Source organism: Pristiophorus japonicus, chromosome 22, assembly GCF_044704955.1.
Source record: "Pristiophorus japonicus isolate sPriJap1 chromosome 22, sPriJap1.hap1, whole genome shotgun sequence".
NCBI classification, from domain to species: Eukaryota; Metazoa; Chordata; class Chondrichthyes; family Pristiophoridae; genus Pristiophorus; species Pristiophorus japonicus.
The window spans coordinates 3,184,130-3,203,940 of record NC_091998.1 but is presented as its reverse complement, the minus strand read 5'-3'; the positions used below and the strand labels follow the sequence as shown (position 1 = coordinate 3,203,940).

The following is a 19,811-nucleotide window of genomic DNA, read 5'->3' as shown; positions in this document are numbered from 1 at the left end:
GAAATAAAAGCAAATTATAATTTAAATGGAGAAAAATTGCAAAGTGCTGCAGTACAGAGCGACCTAGGGGTCCTTGTGCATGAAACACAATAAGTTAGTATGCAGGCACAGCAAGTAATCAGGAAGGCAAATGGAATGTTGGCCTTTATTGCAAAGGGGATAGAGTATAAAAGCAGAGAAGTCCTGCTACAACTGTACAGGGTATTGGTGAGGCCACACCTGGAGTACTGCGTACAGTTTTGGTCTCCATATTTAAGGAAGGATATACTTGCAATGTAGACTGTTCAGAAAAGGTTCACTAGCTTGATTCCAGACATGAGGAGGTTGACTTATCAAGATAGGTTGAGTAGGTTGGGCCTATACTCATTGGTGTTCAGAAAAATGAGAGGCGATCTTATCGAAACATATAAGATAATGAGGGGTCTCGACAAAGTGGATGCAGAGAGGGGGGCTCAAGTTTCGGCTCATGTTGCACCTATTTTTTTTGAGCATCTAGTTTAGAATGGAGAATCTTAGAAATTGCAATTCTCGGCATTTAGTTTGTTCCAGTTCTAGTCAGTTAGAATAGTTTCGTTTTAGAACAGTTTTTTTTTTTAAAAGGGGGCATTACCAGCCACTTATGCCTGTTTTGCAAGTTTGGGCAGTGAAAACTTACTCCAAACTAACTTAGAATGGAGTAAGTGTAGATTTTTGTATGCTGAGAAAAACCTTGCCTACACTTATAAATCAGGTGTAGGGAACGAGAGATGGGTGGGAGTTTACAAACATTAAACACTTCACTTTTACAAAAAGAGCCATCATCAATAATAAATGATAAATAAATCAACCAATTAATCAATCCAAAAAAATAAAAATAAAAAATAAAGAAAATAATAAAAAATAAATCAATAAATAAAAAATTAAGTTTCTACTCACCTACTGCAGCACCAGAAGCCCTCCAACAGCGTGCTGGGACGGGGACCCCCAGTATCTGTCTCTGTCTCTGTCAGTGTCTCTCTCTCTGTCTCTGTCAGTGTCTGTGTTTCTGACAGCGAGGGGGAGGAGGGAGAGGAGAGGAGAGGAGGGAGGGGGACAGAGAGGAGAAGTGGGGGGGGGGGGGGAGAGGAGGAGGGGAAGGGACTGGGAGGAGAGGGGAAAGGACTGGGAGGAGGGGGAAGGGCTCAGCGGGAGGTGGGGGAAGGGCTGAGCGGGAGGAGGTGGAAGGGAAAGGGCTGAACGGGAGGGAGTGTGGGGGAGGCTGAACGGAAAGGGGGTTGGGGAGCTGAATGGGAGGGAAGCCCGAGTCCCGATCTTCAATGCCCGAGGAGCCCATTCGGCCAGGGCTAGGGACGGCATTCTTCGGGCCCCTCCCACACAGCCTGCACAGATTCGAGCTGCGAGGAGCTACTGCACCTGTGCGCATACTCTAGCGCGCATGTGCAGAGGTCCCGGCACTGTTTTCAGCGCCGGAACTTGGCTCCGCCCCCGACCCCTTGTACTGTGCCACGCTAAGCCCGAAGACGTCCTGAGGAGCTCGGAGAACCACAAGGTATGTTTTTGGCGCCCTTTTTATTCCAGAAAGTCGGTGCACCTTGTGCAGTTGTGCTGTTTTTACAGAGGGGGGAAACTTGGGCCCGATATTTCCACTCATAGGGGAAACGAAAACTATGGGGCATAGTCTCTGAAAAAGGGGCCGCCCATTTAAAACTGAGATGAGGAGGAATTTCTTCTGAGGGTTGTAAATCTGTGGAATTCTCTGCCCCAGAGAGCTGTGCAGGCTGGGTCATTGAATATATTTAAGTCAGAGATGGACAGATTTTTGAGCGATAAGGGAATAAAGGGTTATGGGGAGCAGGTAGGGAAGTGGAGCCGAGTCCATGATCAGATCAGCTATGATCTTATTAAATGGCGGAGCAGGCTCATGGGGCCAAATGGCCTACTCCTGCTGCTATTTCTTATGTTATGTTCTTTTGAAAAGTGAAGCAATTAATATTGTGAAAAGGCAGTGATGTGATTATGAAGGAAAATTGAACTTTTATCTTGTGTTAGTATGAAACCAATCCAAGATGAAGTCTGAAATCCAACCTCCTTTTGTCGACCTAAATTACCTGATATGTGCACTGGTGTACATGTTGTACTTGTGCTGATTCGGTGACAAATCTGATTCCTGACAGTTCCCATGTTTGTGTCAGCCCATGTTGCCTACTATAAGTGCTGCGTTCCACCTGCTGCCTTTTTTGTTGGTTAAATAGAAACAAAAAATATGCTAATTCATTTTGTGTCAGTGTAAATATATCCTCCGACGTGTACATATACACCATGTGTCCACATAAACAAAGGTTTACTCCCATGGAAAAGAGAATTGGCCATATAAATTGGGTAGCTTCACTCATTCTGCCTGCTTGGATTGAAAGGATTGAACCTGAACTATCACCTTAACAAGATGTAGCAAGGAGAAAAAGAACAGGTAACAAATAAAAGATCCAAGTAGCCCCATTGACCTCTGCGTGCTCAGACATTTGTCGTATATTTAGTATTGGTACAAAAATTTGTATTGAAGAATGCAGCATCAAGTACAGATGAATAGTTGGGACACGTGACACTGGAGTGATTGAGCCTCCCTGATTGAGCTTGTGGTCTGCAGAGTTACAGGCAGAATTAATTTTGTCAGTTCACAGATGGGACACCTTGTTGAGCTACATGTATCTCACTTCTGGGGCTTGACAATTTGTGTATTCATTTTTAATATAGTTTATTTTATTTGCCATTTACTAAGGCTTCCGATCTGTGCCAATTTTACAAAAATAAATTATTTCCAATAATTTTACCTCAGTGATACATTATCCTAAATTCACAGTACAGCAACATCAACATCTTGCATTTATCTAACGCCCTTAACGTAGTAAAATGGCCGAAGGCGCTTCACAGAAGCATTATCAGACAAGAACTTGACTCCACCCTTGCCTCAGCTCATCTGCTGAAACCCTGACCCATGTCTTTGTTACCTCCAGGTTCAACTATTTCAATGCTCTCCTGGTAGACCTCCCACTTTCCACTGTCCGTAAACTTGAGCTCATCCAAAACTCTGCCTGTATCCTAACTCGCACCAAGTCCCATTCACCCATCACCCCTGTGCTCGCAGACCAACGCAATTACTAGTCTGGCGATGCTTAGAGTTTAAAAAATGGCATCTTTGTGCTCAAATCTCTCCATAGCCTCACCCTTCCATTATCTTTGTGATCTCCTCAGGCCCTACAACCCTCTGAGATCTCCGTGCTCCTCCAATTCTGGCCTCTTGCGCATCCCCAATTTGCATTGTTCCACCATTAGCAGCTGTTACTTCAGCTGCCTAGGCCCGAAGCTCTGGAATGGCCTCGCTAAACCTCTCCATCGCTCTCTCCTCTTTTAAGTTGCTCCTTAAAACCTGCCTCTTTGACCAAGCTTTTGGCCACGTCCTAATATCTCTGTGGCTCAGTGTCACATTTTGTTTGATAATGCTTTGGGGCGTTTTATTACATTAAGGTGCTAAATAAATGCAAGAGGCTGTCATTTCAAACACTCGGGCAAGTCAACCTCTGATTTATTTGTGAACGAGAAAGAGCAGCTGCAGGGCGAGTGGTCACATCTGCAGTGCAGTTAGAGCTAATTTTGATTGAAAGGAAAACGCCACTTTTTATTCATGATTCTGTTGGCGTATTTAAAATTTGTATAACCAGAGTATACACCATACAAAGTTGATAAATAAGGTTATTCAATTGATTAAGATGGATAGATGGACCCCTTTTACAAATGGAACAAACATGGTACATAAATTTAAATGGAGGAAAATTGCTAAGTGCTGCAGTACAGAGGGACCTGGGGGTCCTTGTGCATGAAACACAAAAAGTTAGTATACAGGTACAGCAAGTAATCAGGAAGACAAATGGAATGTTGGCCTTTACTGCAAGGGGGATAGAGTATAAAAGCAGAGAAGTCCTGCTACAACTGTACAGGGTGTTGGTGAGGCCACACCTGGTATACTGCATATAGTTTGGGTCTCCGTATTTAAGGAAGGATATTCTTGCATTGGAGGCTGTTTAGAGAAGGTTCACTAGGTTGATTCCGGAGATGAGGGGGTTGACTTATGAAGATAGGTTGAGTAGGTTGGGCCTATGCTCATTGGTGTTCAGAAGAATGAGAGGTGATCTTATCGAAACATATAAGATAATGAGGGGGCTCGACAAGGTGGATGCAGAGAGGATATTTCCACTCATAGGGGAAACTAGGGGACATAGTCTCAGAATAAGAGGCCGCCCATTTAAAACGAAGATGAGGAGGACTTTCTTCTGAGGGTTGTAAATCTGTGGAATTCTCTGCTCCAGCGCTGTGGAAATTGGTCATTGAATATATTTAAGACGGAGATAGACTGATTTTTCACCAAGGGTTATGGGGAGCACGCAGGGAAGTGGAGCTTGAGTCTGTGATCAGATCAGCCATGATATTAAATGGCGGAGCAGGCTCGAGAGGCCAGGTGGCCTACTCCTATTTCTTATGTTCCCGCGCAGTATTTGATTTGTATAACAAGTATAACTTGAGGGATCAGCTATAAAATTAAAAAGGCAACAGCTAGTATAAAGTTGTGTCTTCTGCAGCAGGTTTACAGTGTTATCACTAAAATTGTCTGTGTTTTGAAAGAGGCAGTTTGGAATTGTGATGTGATGTAAAATCAATTTCTCTGGCAAGAGGCAGACTTTTATTTTCTGATTAGATGTGAGAGTTTTACACTGAAAATACTTCCTGTAAAGTTATGAGTAATGTAAACCTAGTAGATGGTAAAGTTGCTTGATTTGGGATTGTGTTAATTGGGACCACTAGTTTTTCACCAAGTGCAAACACCGTCACTCTATTGCTTGTGGTTCTGGATTTCACATTACTTTTAGATTTCTCCTTAAATCCAAAGTAGGTCATTATTAGGATTACAAAGCAATTTCAACATTTTTGAGAAGAAGTTTCTTGTCCCAGATATCTGAGAATTTTCTAAATTTAGAATAAATAGAGGTGAACGAGTTGTAACCCAGTAGAATGTACTTGATGTGTTTTAATTATAGATTTATGAACAATATCTTTGGGAATCCAAAAATTAGGTTTTTAGGACACTGAAGGTGGCAAAGGTATTCATTTTCAGAGATGTGGTATCCTGTCTGCATGAAGTCTGTGTTGGCGCAGTTAGGCCGACACATCACATTCCTGTTAAGCTGGACAGCAGGATTATGTCTTATTCAAAGCTGCTTCATGATTTTTTTTAACAGGTGCATATGGCTTATCTTGATCTTACAGGTTGGGATAGTAGGTTGATTTCTGTTGTAATTTTAAAAAGATGATGTTGTGGAATTTGGATTTACCATGTTGATGGCTGACTTTATTTTTTATTAATTTAACATTTCACTGGATCTCATTGGTAGCATGGTGAGATTATTATTGTTCCCTGTTCCAAAACCCTATGATGCAGATTGACCAACAGCATTCACTAAAAAGTAGGGTGAGAAAAAAAATCAGAACTGACTTTTTGTTAAGTAGGTGTGACAGAAAAAGAAAGACTTGGATTTATATAGCGCCTTTCGCGACCAACGAATGTCTCAAAGTGCTTTACAGCCAATTAAGTACTTTTTTTTTGTGTAGTCACTGTTGTAATGTGGGAAACTCGGCAACCAATTTGCACACAAGCAAGCTCCTGCAAACAGCAATGTGATAATGGCCAGATAATCTGTTTTTTTTTGGTTATGTTGATTGAGGGATAAATGTTCGCCAGGACACCAGGGAGAAGTCCCCTGCTCTTCTTCGAAATAGTGCCGTGGGATCTTTTATGTCCACTTGAGAGAGCAGATGGGGCCTCGGTTTAACGTCACCTCCGACAGTGCAACACTCGCTCAGCACTGCACTGGAGTGTCAGCCTAGAATTCTTTGTGCTCAAGTCCCTGGAGGGGACTTGAACCCACAAACTTCTGACTCAGAGGCAAGAGTGCTACCCACTGAACCACAGCTGACACAAGAAGAGATGACGAAGAAAAATCGTTTGAAGAGAGGTAGCTCTCGTAATATGGAATATGAACCTATGTTGGCAGGGGACTAATGTAGTGGAGAATTTCTATCTTCCAACTGGATCTTGCGACTAAATGGTATTAACGCTGAGGCTACCAGATTGATTTTGATGTGGACGAATAATACTTAACATGTACCCAGTGAATGGATTTCTGCTAGCAAAGTTGGAAATGGATTTGGGTGTAGGTATCAGTCATTTGCTGCAAGTATCTGGTCTGGTCAATGTTAAGCTGTTGCCAACAAGGATAAAGGGAAGGAATGTCTAGTGGTAGTGCTCACTATTCTATTGATTTTTTTTTAGAAATGTTAATTTTATTACAGGCATAGAGATCCTTGGGTTGGTCTCCAATGCTGGCAGGCTGTTCCAGTGATAAAGACTTGGAGCATCCCTATTGTACTTGGGATGCTTCTGTAGCAAATGACATCGGCTCTACTGAGAGAGACAGAATCTTGGAGAACCACACAATAGATTAGCTGGAAGATTTTCCAGGCTACAGTGTAGTGTCCAGCCATTCCAGGGCTTCAGAGTTGTTCTCAGGCTGTGGCCTGTGCTGTTTCCGACAGAGCTGCCATGTGACTCCTCTCCACCAGTGATGTCACGAGAGCCTCCTATCAGCAAGGGGCGATCCAACTTGAGTAGTTTGCCTGTTACTTTTCTATATAGGATGGGGAAGTACTTCAGACAAAAGGTACTCCTGCTAGATTTTCCTTTCCTTTTAATTGAGGTCCATTCTGAGGGCACTTTATATATAATCAAAAAGATTTTTGAAGGCATGTACCCTCCTGTGAGGATTTGAGAGGCAGGGTAGATGGCTTGCTCCTTTACTAATGTGAGTACTGTGCACGAGCGAGGTTTGCCCCAAATCCATCTGATTATCTTTTCTTCTCTGGATTGGCATTTCCCTGCAGCAATAGTACACAGATCGGATACACAGTTCCCCTTTAAATGATTCTGTTTTTATGTGCAATCATTTCTGTTTTTGCTGTCAAACATTTTTCTCGTGTTCAGTGCTTCGATTTTAAAACTGCTTTCTTTGTTCATCCATTCTCTTATTCTATTCTCTTTTTTTCAGCTTGCCTGCTAATTACCAGACAATAGTAGTCTAAGTTTTCCTGAGCTATGTCAGCCCATGGCAAATACTAAGCATGAGCAAGTATAATGAAGGCCCTCTATAAAGTTGTCTTTGGGAGTCATGTACATCTACTTTAACCTAGAAATTAGCCATGGGAATGGGTAGAAATTTCAAGCTTGTTTTGAAATTATAGGTGATATAATTCCATAAATTTCTGTCTTTAAAAGTCTGACACCACTGGCTGCTTTTTAGTGATCTGTGTACATGTGGCTCAGTATCAACATTTCAGCTCAGAAAAATAATACTGAGCTAAGTGCACCTAGAAAGAAAAGTGCTTTTAATTCACCATTTAAAAAAAAATGTGTACACACATGTTGCAGTTGTAGACACAGCTTCTGGTACCAGATGTATCGGCCAAAATAAAATAACTTTGTGTTTGTTAACAAGCAATTAGCATTTCTATGGAGTTTTACCTGTAATTAAACATCCGAGGCACTTTACAGGTGGAATGCAGTGGGCACCGGAAATGGGACGAGTTAGGGGAGGTAATTACAGACATGGATAAATAGGTAGGATTTAATGGGCTGGAATTTGCAGTGGGTAAAAACAGCAAACAAACAGCGTTTGCTGTTATTACCCTTTGAAACTGACCACAACTTCAGGATGAAGCACATGTGCGTCCCAACAAGGAAATCCTGAAGTTGCTGTCAGTCATTCACTGTTCGGCACTGGCTGCGCTGTGTCCCTCCCGCAGAGGCTAAGCGGGGAAATCAGTGAAACTGACAAAAACAAACTTTTCCGTGGTAATATCGCAATTAAATGCCCCTTTAAAAGTTGGACTTTGTTGAATTAGGTGTAATTGGGATTTTAACAGCGTATTAACTGCTAAACAAATGTTAGGGTCCTGATAAAGTAAATTTAAATTTTTTTGGTATGTCAAATATCTCTCATAATAAAAATTATAATTTTAAAGAAAATTTAATTTAAAAAAAAGTTTGTTCGTATTTGTTTCAGATGGACCTTTTCCCATGTGAGAACCCAATCTTTGTTTCATTATATTTTTATATAATATTTTTTAAAAGTCAGAATAAAAACAACTTGTCCTGGTTCCCTGTCTGAGAGAATTCTGCATTGTGATTGGCTGCTTAAACAGCTTGTTGACGTCACAGGAGCTCACGTTAAGGATTCCCCATTACTTACACTGAACTCAACTGCACGTCGAAAAAGCCAAACTTCTCCCCACAGGATTGCGAGATCTTTGTGGGCAGCTTTCTTCAGGGCCAGCGGTGAACACCTTTGCTTTGCTGCTGACATGCAAATTACGAGTAAATATTTTTGAAGGTTGGCAGAGAGGTAGCAAGGCAGAGGGTGTACCATAAATAAGTTGGGGCATGGCTGGCCACTAGAATTTGAGCAAACCCAGGACTAGCAGCAGGGGAGCCATTGTTTTAGGTTTTGAATCCTGCAGTTACCATTGGGATTCGACATTTTTTCAAAACATTGAGGGCCTTCAAAATGTCCGGTGTTAAAGGAGTTTATTCAAGGTTTATATTGCACTGAATGCAAATGCATTAGTCAACATTATCTATATTTTAACAGAAAAAATAGAATGTTACTACTAATAGAATGAGGCTAGTCTTGGGGTCCTTCCTGTTGCTATCGAAATACATGACAAACGCTCAGCTTGCAGCAGTTAGTCTTTCTAAGTCCATTTACTCCTTGTGCTAAAGATAATTTATGCATATTTATAGTACTTAGTCCTGGTGCCTTTTGAGTTTCACATTTAAATCTACCCAAGTCGTACTGGAACTTGTGGTCTCTATTTCACAAGCATTACAAAGTAAATGAAGCAACAGTGCTCTCTTTAGCAGTGCCAAGACCTATCACAGGAGGTGGGTTTTGTTGATGGCACGAGTGCCTTGGAGGTAATGCAAGTACTCTTTGCAAAGACCACCATTTTTGCTGGGTGTCGGCAACCTGAGTGCTCAATCGTAGGAATAGGAGGAGGCCATTTAGCCTCCCAAGCCTGTTCTGACATTCATTGAGATCATGGCTGATCTGTAACCTAACTCCATATACCCACCATTGTCCCATATCCCTTAATACCTTTGGTTAACAAAAATCTATTAATCTCAGATTTAAAATTAATTGATCTAGCATCAATTGTCGTTTGCAGAAGAGAGTTCCAAACTTCTATCACCTTTGTGTGTAGAAGCGTTTCCTAATTTTACTCTTGAAAGATCTGGCTTCAATTTTTAGATTATGCCCACTAGACTCCTCAACTAGTGGAAATAGTTTATCTCTGATCCCCCCCCACCCTCCCCCCCCCCCCCCCCCCCCCCACACCAACCGGCAGAAATAGTTTTTCTCTATTTATCCTATCTGTTCCCGTAATATCTTAGAAACGTCAATCAATCACCCCTAAACTGTCTAAACCCGAGTTTGGCATAGGCCAGTGATGACAGGGTTTGGTAGTCAGAAAATAAAACTTAAGAATCGTGACTTTCAAGCAGATGTGTAAGTGCTGTGGAATATGCCCCACATTTTAAAAGCACTGGAAGCCTGGTGTATTACATTGAGTTTCATATTGTACAGTATATTAGTTTGATGAGTGTGGTTACTAAAACCTGAATTTAATTTACATGATTACATTGCGACACGAGACTGTAAGTAGAAGTGATCCCTTTCGTAGCTACCATATTCCTGGTTACGTCTGAACTGTTTTCACCACATTTTTCTGGCAAAGAATGGAATCCCTGTGCAATAATCCCTACCTGTCCATGCCTGCCAAAATGCCACCATCTGAGCTACAGCAGCCTCCTGGACTTGCACTAGTGAGATTCTAGGGCAGGTCACTTCCATATAGCCATGAATCAAATTCTTCTTCTTGTGCTTCTTCCTCACACTGCAGGAGTTGAGATTGGCTGGGCTCACTTTCTGGGGAAGCAGTGGAAAAGAATGGTATCTTGAAGATGTCATTAGTTTAAAGATGCATATGGTAGAGCACCAATTCATCGAAATTTACAGCACGGAAGGAAGCCATTGTGTCTGTGCCGGCTGACCAACAGCTGTCCAGCCTAATTAGTTCCAGGAAGTGATCTCTTCAGCAGTTCACTTGTGTTCAATTGTATGGAAACCATTCTTTTTTTTCTTGGAGTTTAACTTCGTATTTTAGCAAATCATATCAATAATTAGCTTCATTCTAAATCCATGTCACTGGCCCACCACTTGTTTTTATGAAGTTTAGATTTTTCATTGTCGTAACCTCCTTCAACTTTGCACTGACACTTCGCACCACTCGACACATATATTTCTCTCTGCTGTCATCGACTGGCAACTGATTTTGCTTGGTACCGAGTAATAAGTCCACATCTGGCACTGGTAAAGGTTTTATAGAAGCGCAGAATTTTACAGCACAGAAAGAGGCTTTTCAGCCCATCCTGCCTGTGCCAGCTTTCTGAAAGAGCTATCCACTTTGGTCTGACTATCTTCTGCCATATGCACCATTGTACAGCTGCCAAAGGTGGTTATAGTCAACATCCCCTGTGCTTGTTTCAGAATTTCCATTATAAATCTTTAATGAGATCTATAACATAGTACTGCGGATACTGCAAACATTGATCAGTTCAGACTGCTGAGCTTCTGCTTTGGAAAAATATCTGTCATACAACGGGTTAAAAAGTAGGGTGTCACATTGTAAGTCACCTTACTCCTACAAGTTGAGGCTAATACCCAAAGTAACAAAAGTGCTCTGCGTCATGGGTTGGGTTCCTTGGAAAGACTCCAAGAACACGCTGACAACAGAGAACTGGAAAGGCTCAGTGTCTGCACATTTCGATTACAGGAATTTCTAACCGGGTCAGTGCTAATGAATCTCTTGCTTTGAAATTGTAGAAGGAGTGGCCGTTATCCCTGCCAATTTGGTCCATGAAGACATTTATTTTGTGACGGTATCTGAAGTGTTAATGACTGTGGCAGACCGGACGGCCCCTTGCAGAGATCATTAAAAGATATGCTGCATAAAAGATAATTTGCGTTGAGTTAACTAGGTATAAACTGGCTGAATTTTTTAATTGGTGGACGACTTATTTGCTTATCTGCTGTATTAACCTGCTGAGGACTGATTGCATTTGTATCCAGCTTTAGGTTGATTTGATTCTCTTCAGTCACTGGAGATTGTGAAGCAAACCTAAAGCTTACAGATTGTCCCTGTAGAAAAAAAACTCAACGTTTCATTCTAGAATTTGATATTCTTGTTGCTGGTCTTATTTACTATTCTGTGTCAGATGATTTGTAACAGAAATACGGGAACAGTAGCTTCCCTGCTTGGTCTGCCCAGCACAAAGCAATCGGTTTGATAAGCGAGCATCATTCATGACAGCACAGGATGTTTGCCTTAAGAAAAGTCAACCAGTCTCTGATCTGTAGAATTTAAGATGCTTCTAGAGCAAATGATTTGAACAAATCTGTAATTTCTATATGAGATTTATTTCCCAAGACCTGCAATTTTACATAAGTCCCAGAGCTAGTGGAAATGCTGTTTTCTGATTGGTTCTGAGCCATAACAATAGGGAAGTGAATAGATATATGGAGAAGAAAAAATGAAGAGGATGGGGGAAGGGCCGAGGAATGGAACCAAGTGGTTAAAACTTTGCGTGATTGAGAGAGTTGGCACAGGCACGAAAAAAAACCCCCAATAAGTTCACTCATGACCTCCAACAACTTTCATTTATATAGCGCCTTTAACATAGTAAAACGTCCCAAAGTGCGCAGGGCAGGGAACGTGCCACCCCTATCTGGTCTGGCCAACGTGTCACTCTCAAGCTTACATGGTTAACGCTTAATGCCCTCTGATGTGGTTCAGCAAGTCCCTGAGCTATGCAAAACAATCTCACCAGAAGTCCCACCACTATCTTCTCAGGGCAACTAGGGATGGGAATTTAGTGCAGCCCACCACAGACACATCCTGAGACCAAAAAAAACACAGATTATTTCTTTACTGCATGGCACCATTTCAGTTTGTATAAAGACGTGGGCAGCCCCTCTGAATTTTATGAGGGGATTATATTACTTGACATTATGAAGAAGATATTCTGCCTAAATCATCTTAGCAATGTGAAAAGGGACACATCTGGCCCAGCCCGCCAAGGCCCAGTCCGCAGAGACCCGGCCAACTCAATTCAGTTCACATTTACAAAAACAGAATAATCCTGATGCTGGAAATCTGAAATAAAAACAGCAAATGCTGGAAATACTCAGCAGGTTGGGCAGCATTTGTGGGGCGAGAAACAGAGTTAACGTTTCAGGTTCTGATGAAAGGTCATTGACCTGAAACATTAACTCTGTCTCTCTGTCCGCAGGTGTGCTGCCCGACCCGCAGAGTGTTTCCAGCATTTTCTGTTTTTATTTCTGTTCACATTTATATATTTTAATCATTGCTTTTCCTTTGAGCCTGGAGGTTTGGAAAGGGGCTGTTCTTGGTGCTATTCTTTATTGGTACATAAATCCTAAATTCAGCACCAAGATCAACTTAAGATATACACAATGAATGGGAATATTGGTTTTCAACTGTGTCTGTCTCAAGGCTCCAAGGTATGTACCCAGTGTTGCACAAGGCAAAAAAAGACTCCGACGTTACTGAATTATGCCAGCTGGAACCTTCTATGACATTCTTTGCTAGGAGGCCGGCTTCACTGTGGAGAATAGCAGATCATCAGCTTGTTTGATCGATTAAAGCAAGTACACCTGTTTCATGTACACTGACAAAATCCCATTGTCGTGAAATATTACTGACTACATAAAACCTGTGGAAAATATTGCAGGAACGCAAACCCAGCTCATGCTTTTTAGAAATCTAGCTGTACGTCTGTATTTACACTCTATCAAGTATACCTCAGTAAGATAGGAAAGTACCATTTTTTACAGGCTGTGTCCTGTGATTCCACTGTTCCCTGTCTGAGGTAAAACCAGCTCTGTTTTTAAATTCAAAGAGAATTTGTTTCTTTCTCAAAATAATCCTTCAATATGTTGAAGTTATGTTGAATAATTTAGTTCCTACAAATATACTATAGCAGGCAATTTACGACTTAGTCAATTCAGGAGCACATTTTGTAATCTTTTTCAGTTAGCGAACCTATCTCAGTTCTTTGGTGCAGTGCAGGTGCTTATACATTACTGCTTAACTGTCTTGTTCAGTAAGTCGCACTCCTGTTTCTGGTTCTATGAGCAAGAAATACAAGAGTTACATAACTGGAAATAGGTGGGACATCCTGCTGAAGTGATGTAGTTAATTCCATGCGCCATGTTTATGAATGGAAATATTTTAAATAAATATGCAAATAAGTTTTATAATGTTGTCTTATGCTCTTGTTGTTTGCTTTTTGGCACATATAGAAGACAATGTATTCCAGTGAATGTATATTTCAGTATGCCTACTCTATTTGGAATAGGTACATGGGTTTAAGTAGGAGGAGTGGGGGGAGGGAAGAGGGAGATTTGTTTAATGTAAATTTGTACAAACTGTTTTTTTTGGTCTTGTAGATTGCAAGTACATGAGGAACTGGAAGTGTCTGCTAGCTAATGGAAGGAAAAACACAGAGCAAACCTGCCTCTGTTTCGAGATTACCCAAGTTTGGTGGTGGAACCTCTAAACTAAATGAGACTCTTCCCCAACCTGTATCAAATGGAGCCTGTGTTCGCAGTGTCAGTGCTTCTAGTAGTTCAAAACATGGCGACAAGCAAAATGGGACTGGTCGTGCGGGTACCTTTTCTTTTAACTGGAAAAAGTCTGGTAAAGCTAAACCTGGTGGACAAGATGCAAAAGACCCAGCTAGTTCCTTCCCTTGTGCTGTTACTAATGAAGAACTTGTTAAAATTGAACGGTACTCTTATTCGAAGGTTCCTCTTGTCAAAGATCACACAGACTTGGGCTTTAAGAGTAAATCTGCTGCAGCATCCAGGCATCAAAAACAGCAGCAGATCGTACCTTACGGAGAAGAAAATAAAATCCTTGTGGCTGGCTTAAATCATTCCAAAAAAGGAAACGGTGGTAAAATGCTGGGAAAGCCATTTATAGCCTCTCAAATCTCAAGGTCCCAGTCAATTGGCCATTTTCATAAAACAGCAGTTGTAAAGATGTCTGAACAAGAAGAGACTTTCTCTGTATCAAGTAGTTCAAAAGATAGTCTTACCCAATCTACGGAGAGCCTGAAGAACTTATCAGATGAGAACATTGTTAGGTCACAGAGCTTTTCATATTCCATACAAAGCAATTTTTGTGGCACTGATGTAATACCAAGATCTTTGTCCTTTTCAAAGGCTGCAGATATGTCTAGGTCTTGTCTGAGACAGCAAATGAGAACAAGTCTTCCCTTGAAATCAAATCTTCTTTGCTATGGCAACACAAGGGGCACAGGTAGCTCAAGCACAGGTGAATTACTTTGCAAAAGCACTTCCAGTAGACCATGCCTAAAAGCACCATCATCTGCCTTGAAAATGTCTCAGCTTCCTAGTTGCACCATACCTTCATTATATGCTTCTGCCTCCAAGGCAACACGACCTTCGTTGATTAAATGCGGTCGGTTAGTCTCTTCAGGAACAGGAAGTAACGCAAATTCAGTGTCTGGGACCATAGAAGAAATCCCTGGGACCCCAACAATTGATAAAAGGGGCACAAATAATGAAAATGTAGATATTGAACATACTGGTGACAACATGTTAAATGTTAATACTGTAGGTGAGAACACTGTACCTGGAATTAATGAACTTGAATCTACTGGAAAAGATATTGATGACCCAGAAGTATTGACCTCCTCAATTGACTCCATCTGTGATTTAATTGATAAAAGTGAACATTTACCTCATTCAGGTACTGGGTCCATAGAAATTGTGGACAGTGATAATTCTATTTCAACGGAAATTCCTGATGATCTTTACAACCCTAATGAGGCCATGTCTTCAGATGGACTAGGGGAAGCTCTAATTTCTGCATATACAAGCACAGAATGGATAGAGACGGGATTGTCTGGTGCGTAAGATTTCAATATTAAATGCAGTGATGGTACATTTACCATTTAGATAAATCAGTGATTACCATTTTAGCGTGCATGCAATGGATTACACATGTTTTGGTGGCCATTTAGAAGGCAAATGTTGTGTTGCAGGAATGAGCTCATTTTGCGTTTGATGCACTTGTGAAATGAGTACAATGCTGATTCGCAGTTATGACAATACATCACCAGCCACAGGCTCAAGATGAGCGCAGTCTTTAATATGTAGACTTTATACTGCCAACAATAACTCTCAACTGTTGGAACTAATAGTGAAGAGTTTTATGAAGTGGGTATTATATCTGTCATTACTTTTTTACATTTTTGTCTGTATTTTTGTTCAAGTAGTAGGGCTGACTATCATTAGAGCAAAAGCCATGGAGCAGTTACTGAGTCTCAGTGTAAGAGGGAGTTGAATTAGCATGCACAATTGTAATGATGTGATCATTGAGGCATTCTGTATTAATGAGCATGTCTGCTGACATTAATTCAGCTTTCACCCAGTTAAATTCAGCAACTGCTCATAGCCATTTCCTTGATAGCCCAAGCAGCATTTAATGCTCTAACCTAAAGTATTTTTCATCAGTAGAATTGGGTAATGTGTTCATTTTTCTATATAAATTAGATTTTTGAAAGAGTTCCACTTTAAACTCTTAAGACAAATTGGATTTTACAATGCTTATCCACATTGTCCCCCAAGGAATTGGTACTAAAACAACTGATTTCTTGTATCCCATCCATTTGCATCCATAAGTATCTTAGTGTGCATTTACACTACATGTTTATTGTTGTTGCACAGTAGTTTTGGCTTTCACACGAGTGCTAAACTTGTGAAATGTAAATTGTGTATCGAGGCACAACTGACTCCAAAGCAAGACTTCTTACCGTTGGGAGGAAGATGTGACATTGTACTTGTAGTGCAATGAAACACTTGTGAACTCATTGAACACATCCTTTTTTGGTGTGGAAGCAAGTCATCCTTGATTCGAGGGACCACCTAAGAGAGTGCAAATGCACCTTTAGGCAGCAGTTATATTGTCACTGGTGTAGCTGGACAAATTTCCAGTGTTAGATCTGAGCCTGAAGTACATCAGAGCAAAGAAGTATTGCTTTGGAGTCAGTTGTGCCTCGATACACAATTTACATTTCACAAGTTTAGCAGTCGTGTGAAAGCCAAAACTACTGTGCACCAACAATAAACATGTAGTGTAAATGCACACTAAGATACTTATGGATGCAAATGGATGGGATACAAGAAATCAGTTGTTTTAGTACCAATTCCTTGGGGGACAATGTGGATAAGCATTGTAAAATCCAATGACACTTGTGATTTGAAACCAGTTTGCAAGCGCTTGTACAACGTCAGTCTCCTGTGATTTGGGTATACAGGATTTCACATAAATGCCCAATACTGCAGTTCAGCATCAAAGTAAATACATATTTTTATATCTGTATTCCATAAAGATAAAGTTTAAGTTTCCTCTTTTGATTACTTTTAGTATGATGTGTGCCTATGCACATGAACATGTATCTGTCATGTTGATACCTGCAGCGTACCCACATACCATGAACTTATGTTCCTTTCAGTATTGGCACCATCATCCTCATGGGAACACACTATGACTGCCGTTTGCACTCAGTCACATCCTCCGTGAAATGAGCGCCCATTGCGTTGTCTTCTGCTCTAACTTCATTTGAGTATCATACAAATATAAAATTCCTTAGTTCCCTCAGTATTTCTGTAGGAATGTAGACAAGTACAGGACTAGGAATTTCTGCAGTCCATCTGGCCCATCCCCAAAAGTATGCCCTCTCAATTGCCAACTCCCTCATTTATCTATTTAATTATTTTCCCACATTTTCCCACGGTAAGAGAAGGGATAACCAGCCGTGGATAACCAAGGAAATAAAGGAGAGTATCAGATCAAAGACCAATGCGTATAAGGTGGCCAAGGTTCGTGGGAAACTAGAGGATTGGGAAAATTTTAAACAACAGCAAAGAATGACTAAGAAAGCAATAAAGAAAGGAAAGATAGATTACGAAGGTAAACTTTGCGCAAAACATTAAAAAAAAGATAGTAAAAGCTTTTACAGATATATAAAACGGAAAAGAGTGACGAAAGTAAATGTTGGTCCCTTACAAGATGAGAAGGGGGATTTAATAATGGGAAATGTGGAAATGGCTGAGTGTGTAAACAATTATTTTGCTTTGGTCTTCACAGTGGAAGACACAAAAACCATGCCAAAAATTGCTGGTCACAGGAATGTGGGAAGGGAGGACCTTGAGACAATCACTATCACTAGGGGGGTAATGCTAGACAGGCTAATGGGACTCAAGGTAGACAAGTCCCCTGGTCCTGATTAAATGCATCCCAGGGTATTAAAAGAGATGGCGGAATTTATAGCAGATGCATTCGTTATAATCTACCAAAATTCTCTGGACTCTGGGGAGGTACCAGTGGATTGGAAAGCAGCTAATGTAACGCCTCTGTTTAAAAAAAGGGGGTAGACAAAACTGCAGGTAACTATAGGCCGGTTAGTTTAACATCTGTAGTGGGGAAAATGCTTGAAACTATCATTAAGGAAGAAATAGCGGGACATCTAGATAGGAATAGCAATCAAGCAGACGCAGCATGAATTCATGAAGGGGAAATCATGTTTAACTAATTTACTGGAATTCTTTGAGGATATAACGAGCATGGTGGATAGAGGTGTACCGATGGATGTGGTGTATTTAGATTTCCAAAAGGCATTCGATAAGGTGCCACACAAAAGGTTACTGCAGAAGATAGAGGTACGCGGAGTCAGAGGAAATGTATTAGCATGGATAGAGAATTGGCTGGCGAACAGAAAGCAGAGAGTCGGGATAAATGGGTCCTTTTCGGGTTGGAAATCGGTGGTTAGTGGTGTGCCACAGGGATCGGTGCTGGGACCACAACTGTTTACAATATACATAAATGACCTGGAAGAGGGGACAGAGTGTAGTGTAACAAAATTTGCAGATGACACTAAGATTAGTGGGAAAGTGGGTTGTGTAGAGGGCACAGAGAGGCTGCAAAGAGATTTGGATAGGTTAAGCGAATGGGCTAAGGTTTGGCAGATGGAATACAATGTCGGAAAGTGTGAGGTCATCCACCTTGGGGGAAAAAAAACAGTAAAAGGGAATATTATTTGAATGGGAAGAATTTACAACATGCTGCGGTGCAGAGGGACCTGGGGTTCCTTGTGCATGAATCCCAAAAAGTTAGTTTGCAGGTGCAGCAGGTAATCAGGAAGGCGAATGGAATGTTGGCCTTCATTGCAAGAGGGATGGAGTACAAAAGCAGGGAGGTCCTGCTGCAACTGTATATGGTATTGGTAAGGCCGCACCTGGAGTACTGCGTGCAGTTTTGGTCACCTTACTTAAGGAAGGATATACTGGCTTTGGAGGGGGTACAGAGACGATTCACTAGGCTGATTCTGGAGATGAGGGGGTTACCTTATGATGATAGATTGAGTAGACTGGGTCTTTACTCGTTGGAGTTCAGAAGGATGAGGGGTGATATAGAAACATTTAAAATCATGAAAGGCATAGACAAGATAGAGGCAGAGAGATTGTTCCCACTGGTAGGGGAGACTAGAACTAGGGGGCACAACCTCAAAATACGGGGGAGCCAATTTAAAACCGAGTTGAGAAGGAATTTCTTCTTCCAGAAGGTTGTGAATCTGTGGAATTCTCTGTCCAAGGAAGCAGTTGAGGCTAGCTCATTGAATGTATTCAAGTCACAGATAGATTTTTAACCAAAAAGGGAATTAAGGGTTACGGGGAGCGGGCGGGTAAGTGGAGTTGAGTCCATGGCCAGATCAGCCATGATCTTATTGAATGGCGGAGCAGGCTCGAGGGGCTAGATGGCCTACTCCTGTTCCTAATTCTTATGTTCTTATGTTCTGTCTCTATAGACAGTCCATTTCATACATTCACCATTTTTGTGTAAAGTAGTTAAATCTGAACTGTCTCTCACCCTTCCCTTTTCTAAACGTGAATCTACATCTCCTGGTGGTTGTTTGTGGTGATCAGGGTTCAGTTTATTCTCCTTTGAATCTTAAACTTGAATAATACCTCTCCTGAACCTTTTCTTCAGAGTAAAAAATTCTAAATTCTTCAACCTCTTTCATTGCTTGGATATCATAAGCTAGGTATTGGTTTGGTTCCTTTCCCTTGTCTTATTAGCTTGCATTTGCCCAGATTAAATGCCATTTGCCACTTATCAGCCTGTGTTCCCAAATTGTCTCAATTCCTTTATATTTAGTTTACCTGTTCCCCATTGTTTGAGCCTCAATCTTAACTTTGATGTTATCTGCAAACTTCATTTTGTGTTCCCAACTGTAAATAATTTCTGCACAGCAATGGCTCAGTATTGGTCCCCTTGGTACCCTGCTAATGACCCCTTGCCATTTTGATACAGCTCCATTCACAAACCACCTTTTGCTTTTTCTGGTTTAGCCAATTTTCAGTCCACTTGAGAAGCTTGCGTCCTATCCCATCCCATCCTAACATGTAACATCAAAAGCCTTGCTGAAATCTAAATGTATAACATTTACAGAATTTCCATTACCAATACGGTTGTCGTCACATAAAATAATTCCAGTAAAT

At 41.1% G+C, this 19,811-nt stretch overlaps 1 protein-coding gene across 3 annotated transcripts in view; it reads left to right on the top strand.

Moving 5' to 3' along the window:
• Window positions 1–19,811, top strand: part of ccser2a (coiled-coil serine-rich protein 2a) — a 723,588-nt gene that overhangs the window by 71,014 nt on the left and 632,763 nt on the right. For all 3 annotated transcript variants that reach the window (XM_070865515.1, XM_070865514.1, XM_070865516.1), the window contains exon 3: window positions 13,671–15,156. In XM_070865515.1, the coding sequence (XP_070721616.1) occupies window positions 13,710–15,156 (1,447 nt within the window). In that variant the 5' untranslated portion in view covers window positions 13,671–13,709. The remainder of the gene's footprint in view (window positions 1–13,670; window positions 15,157–19,811) is intronic.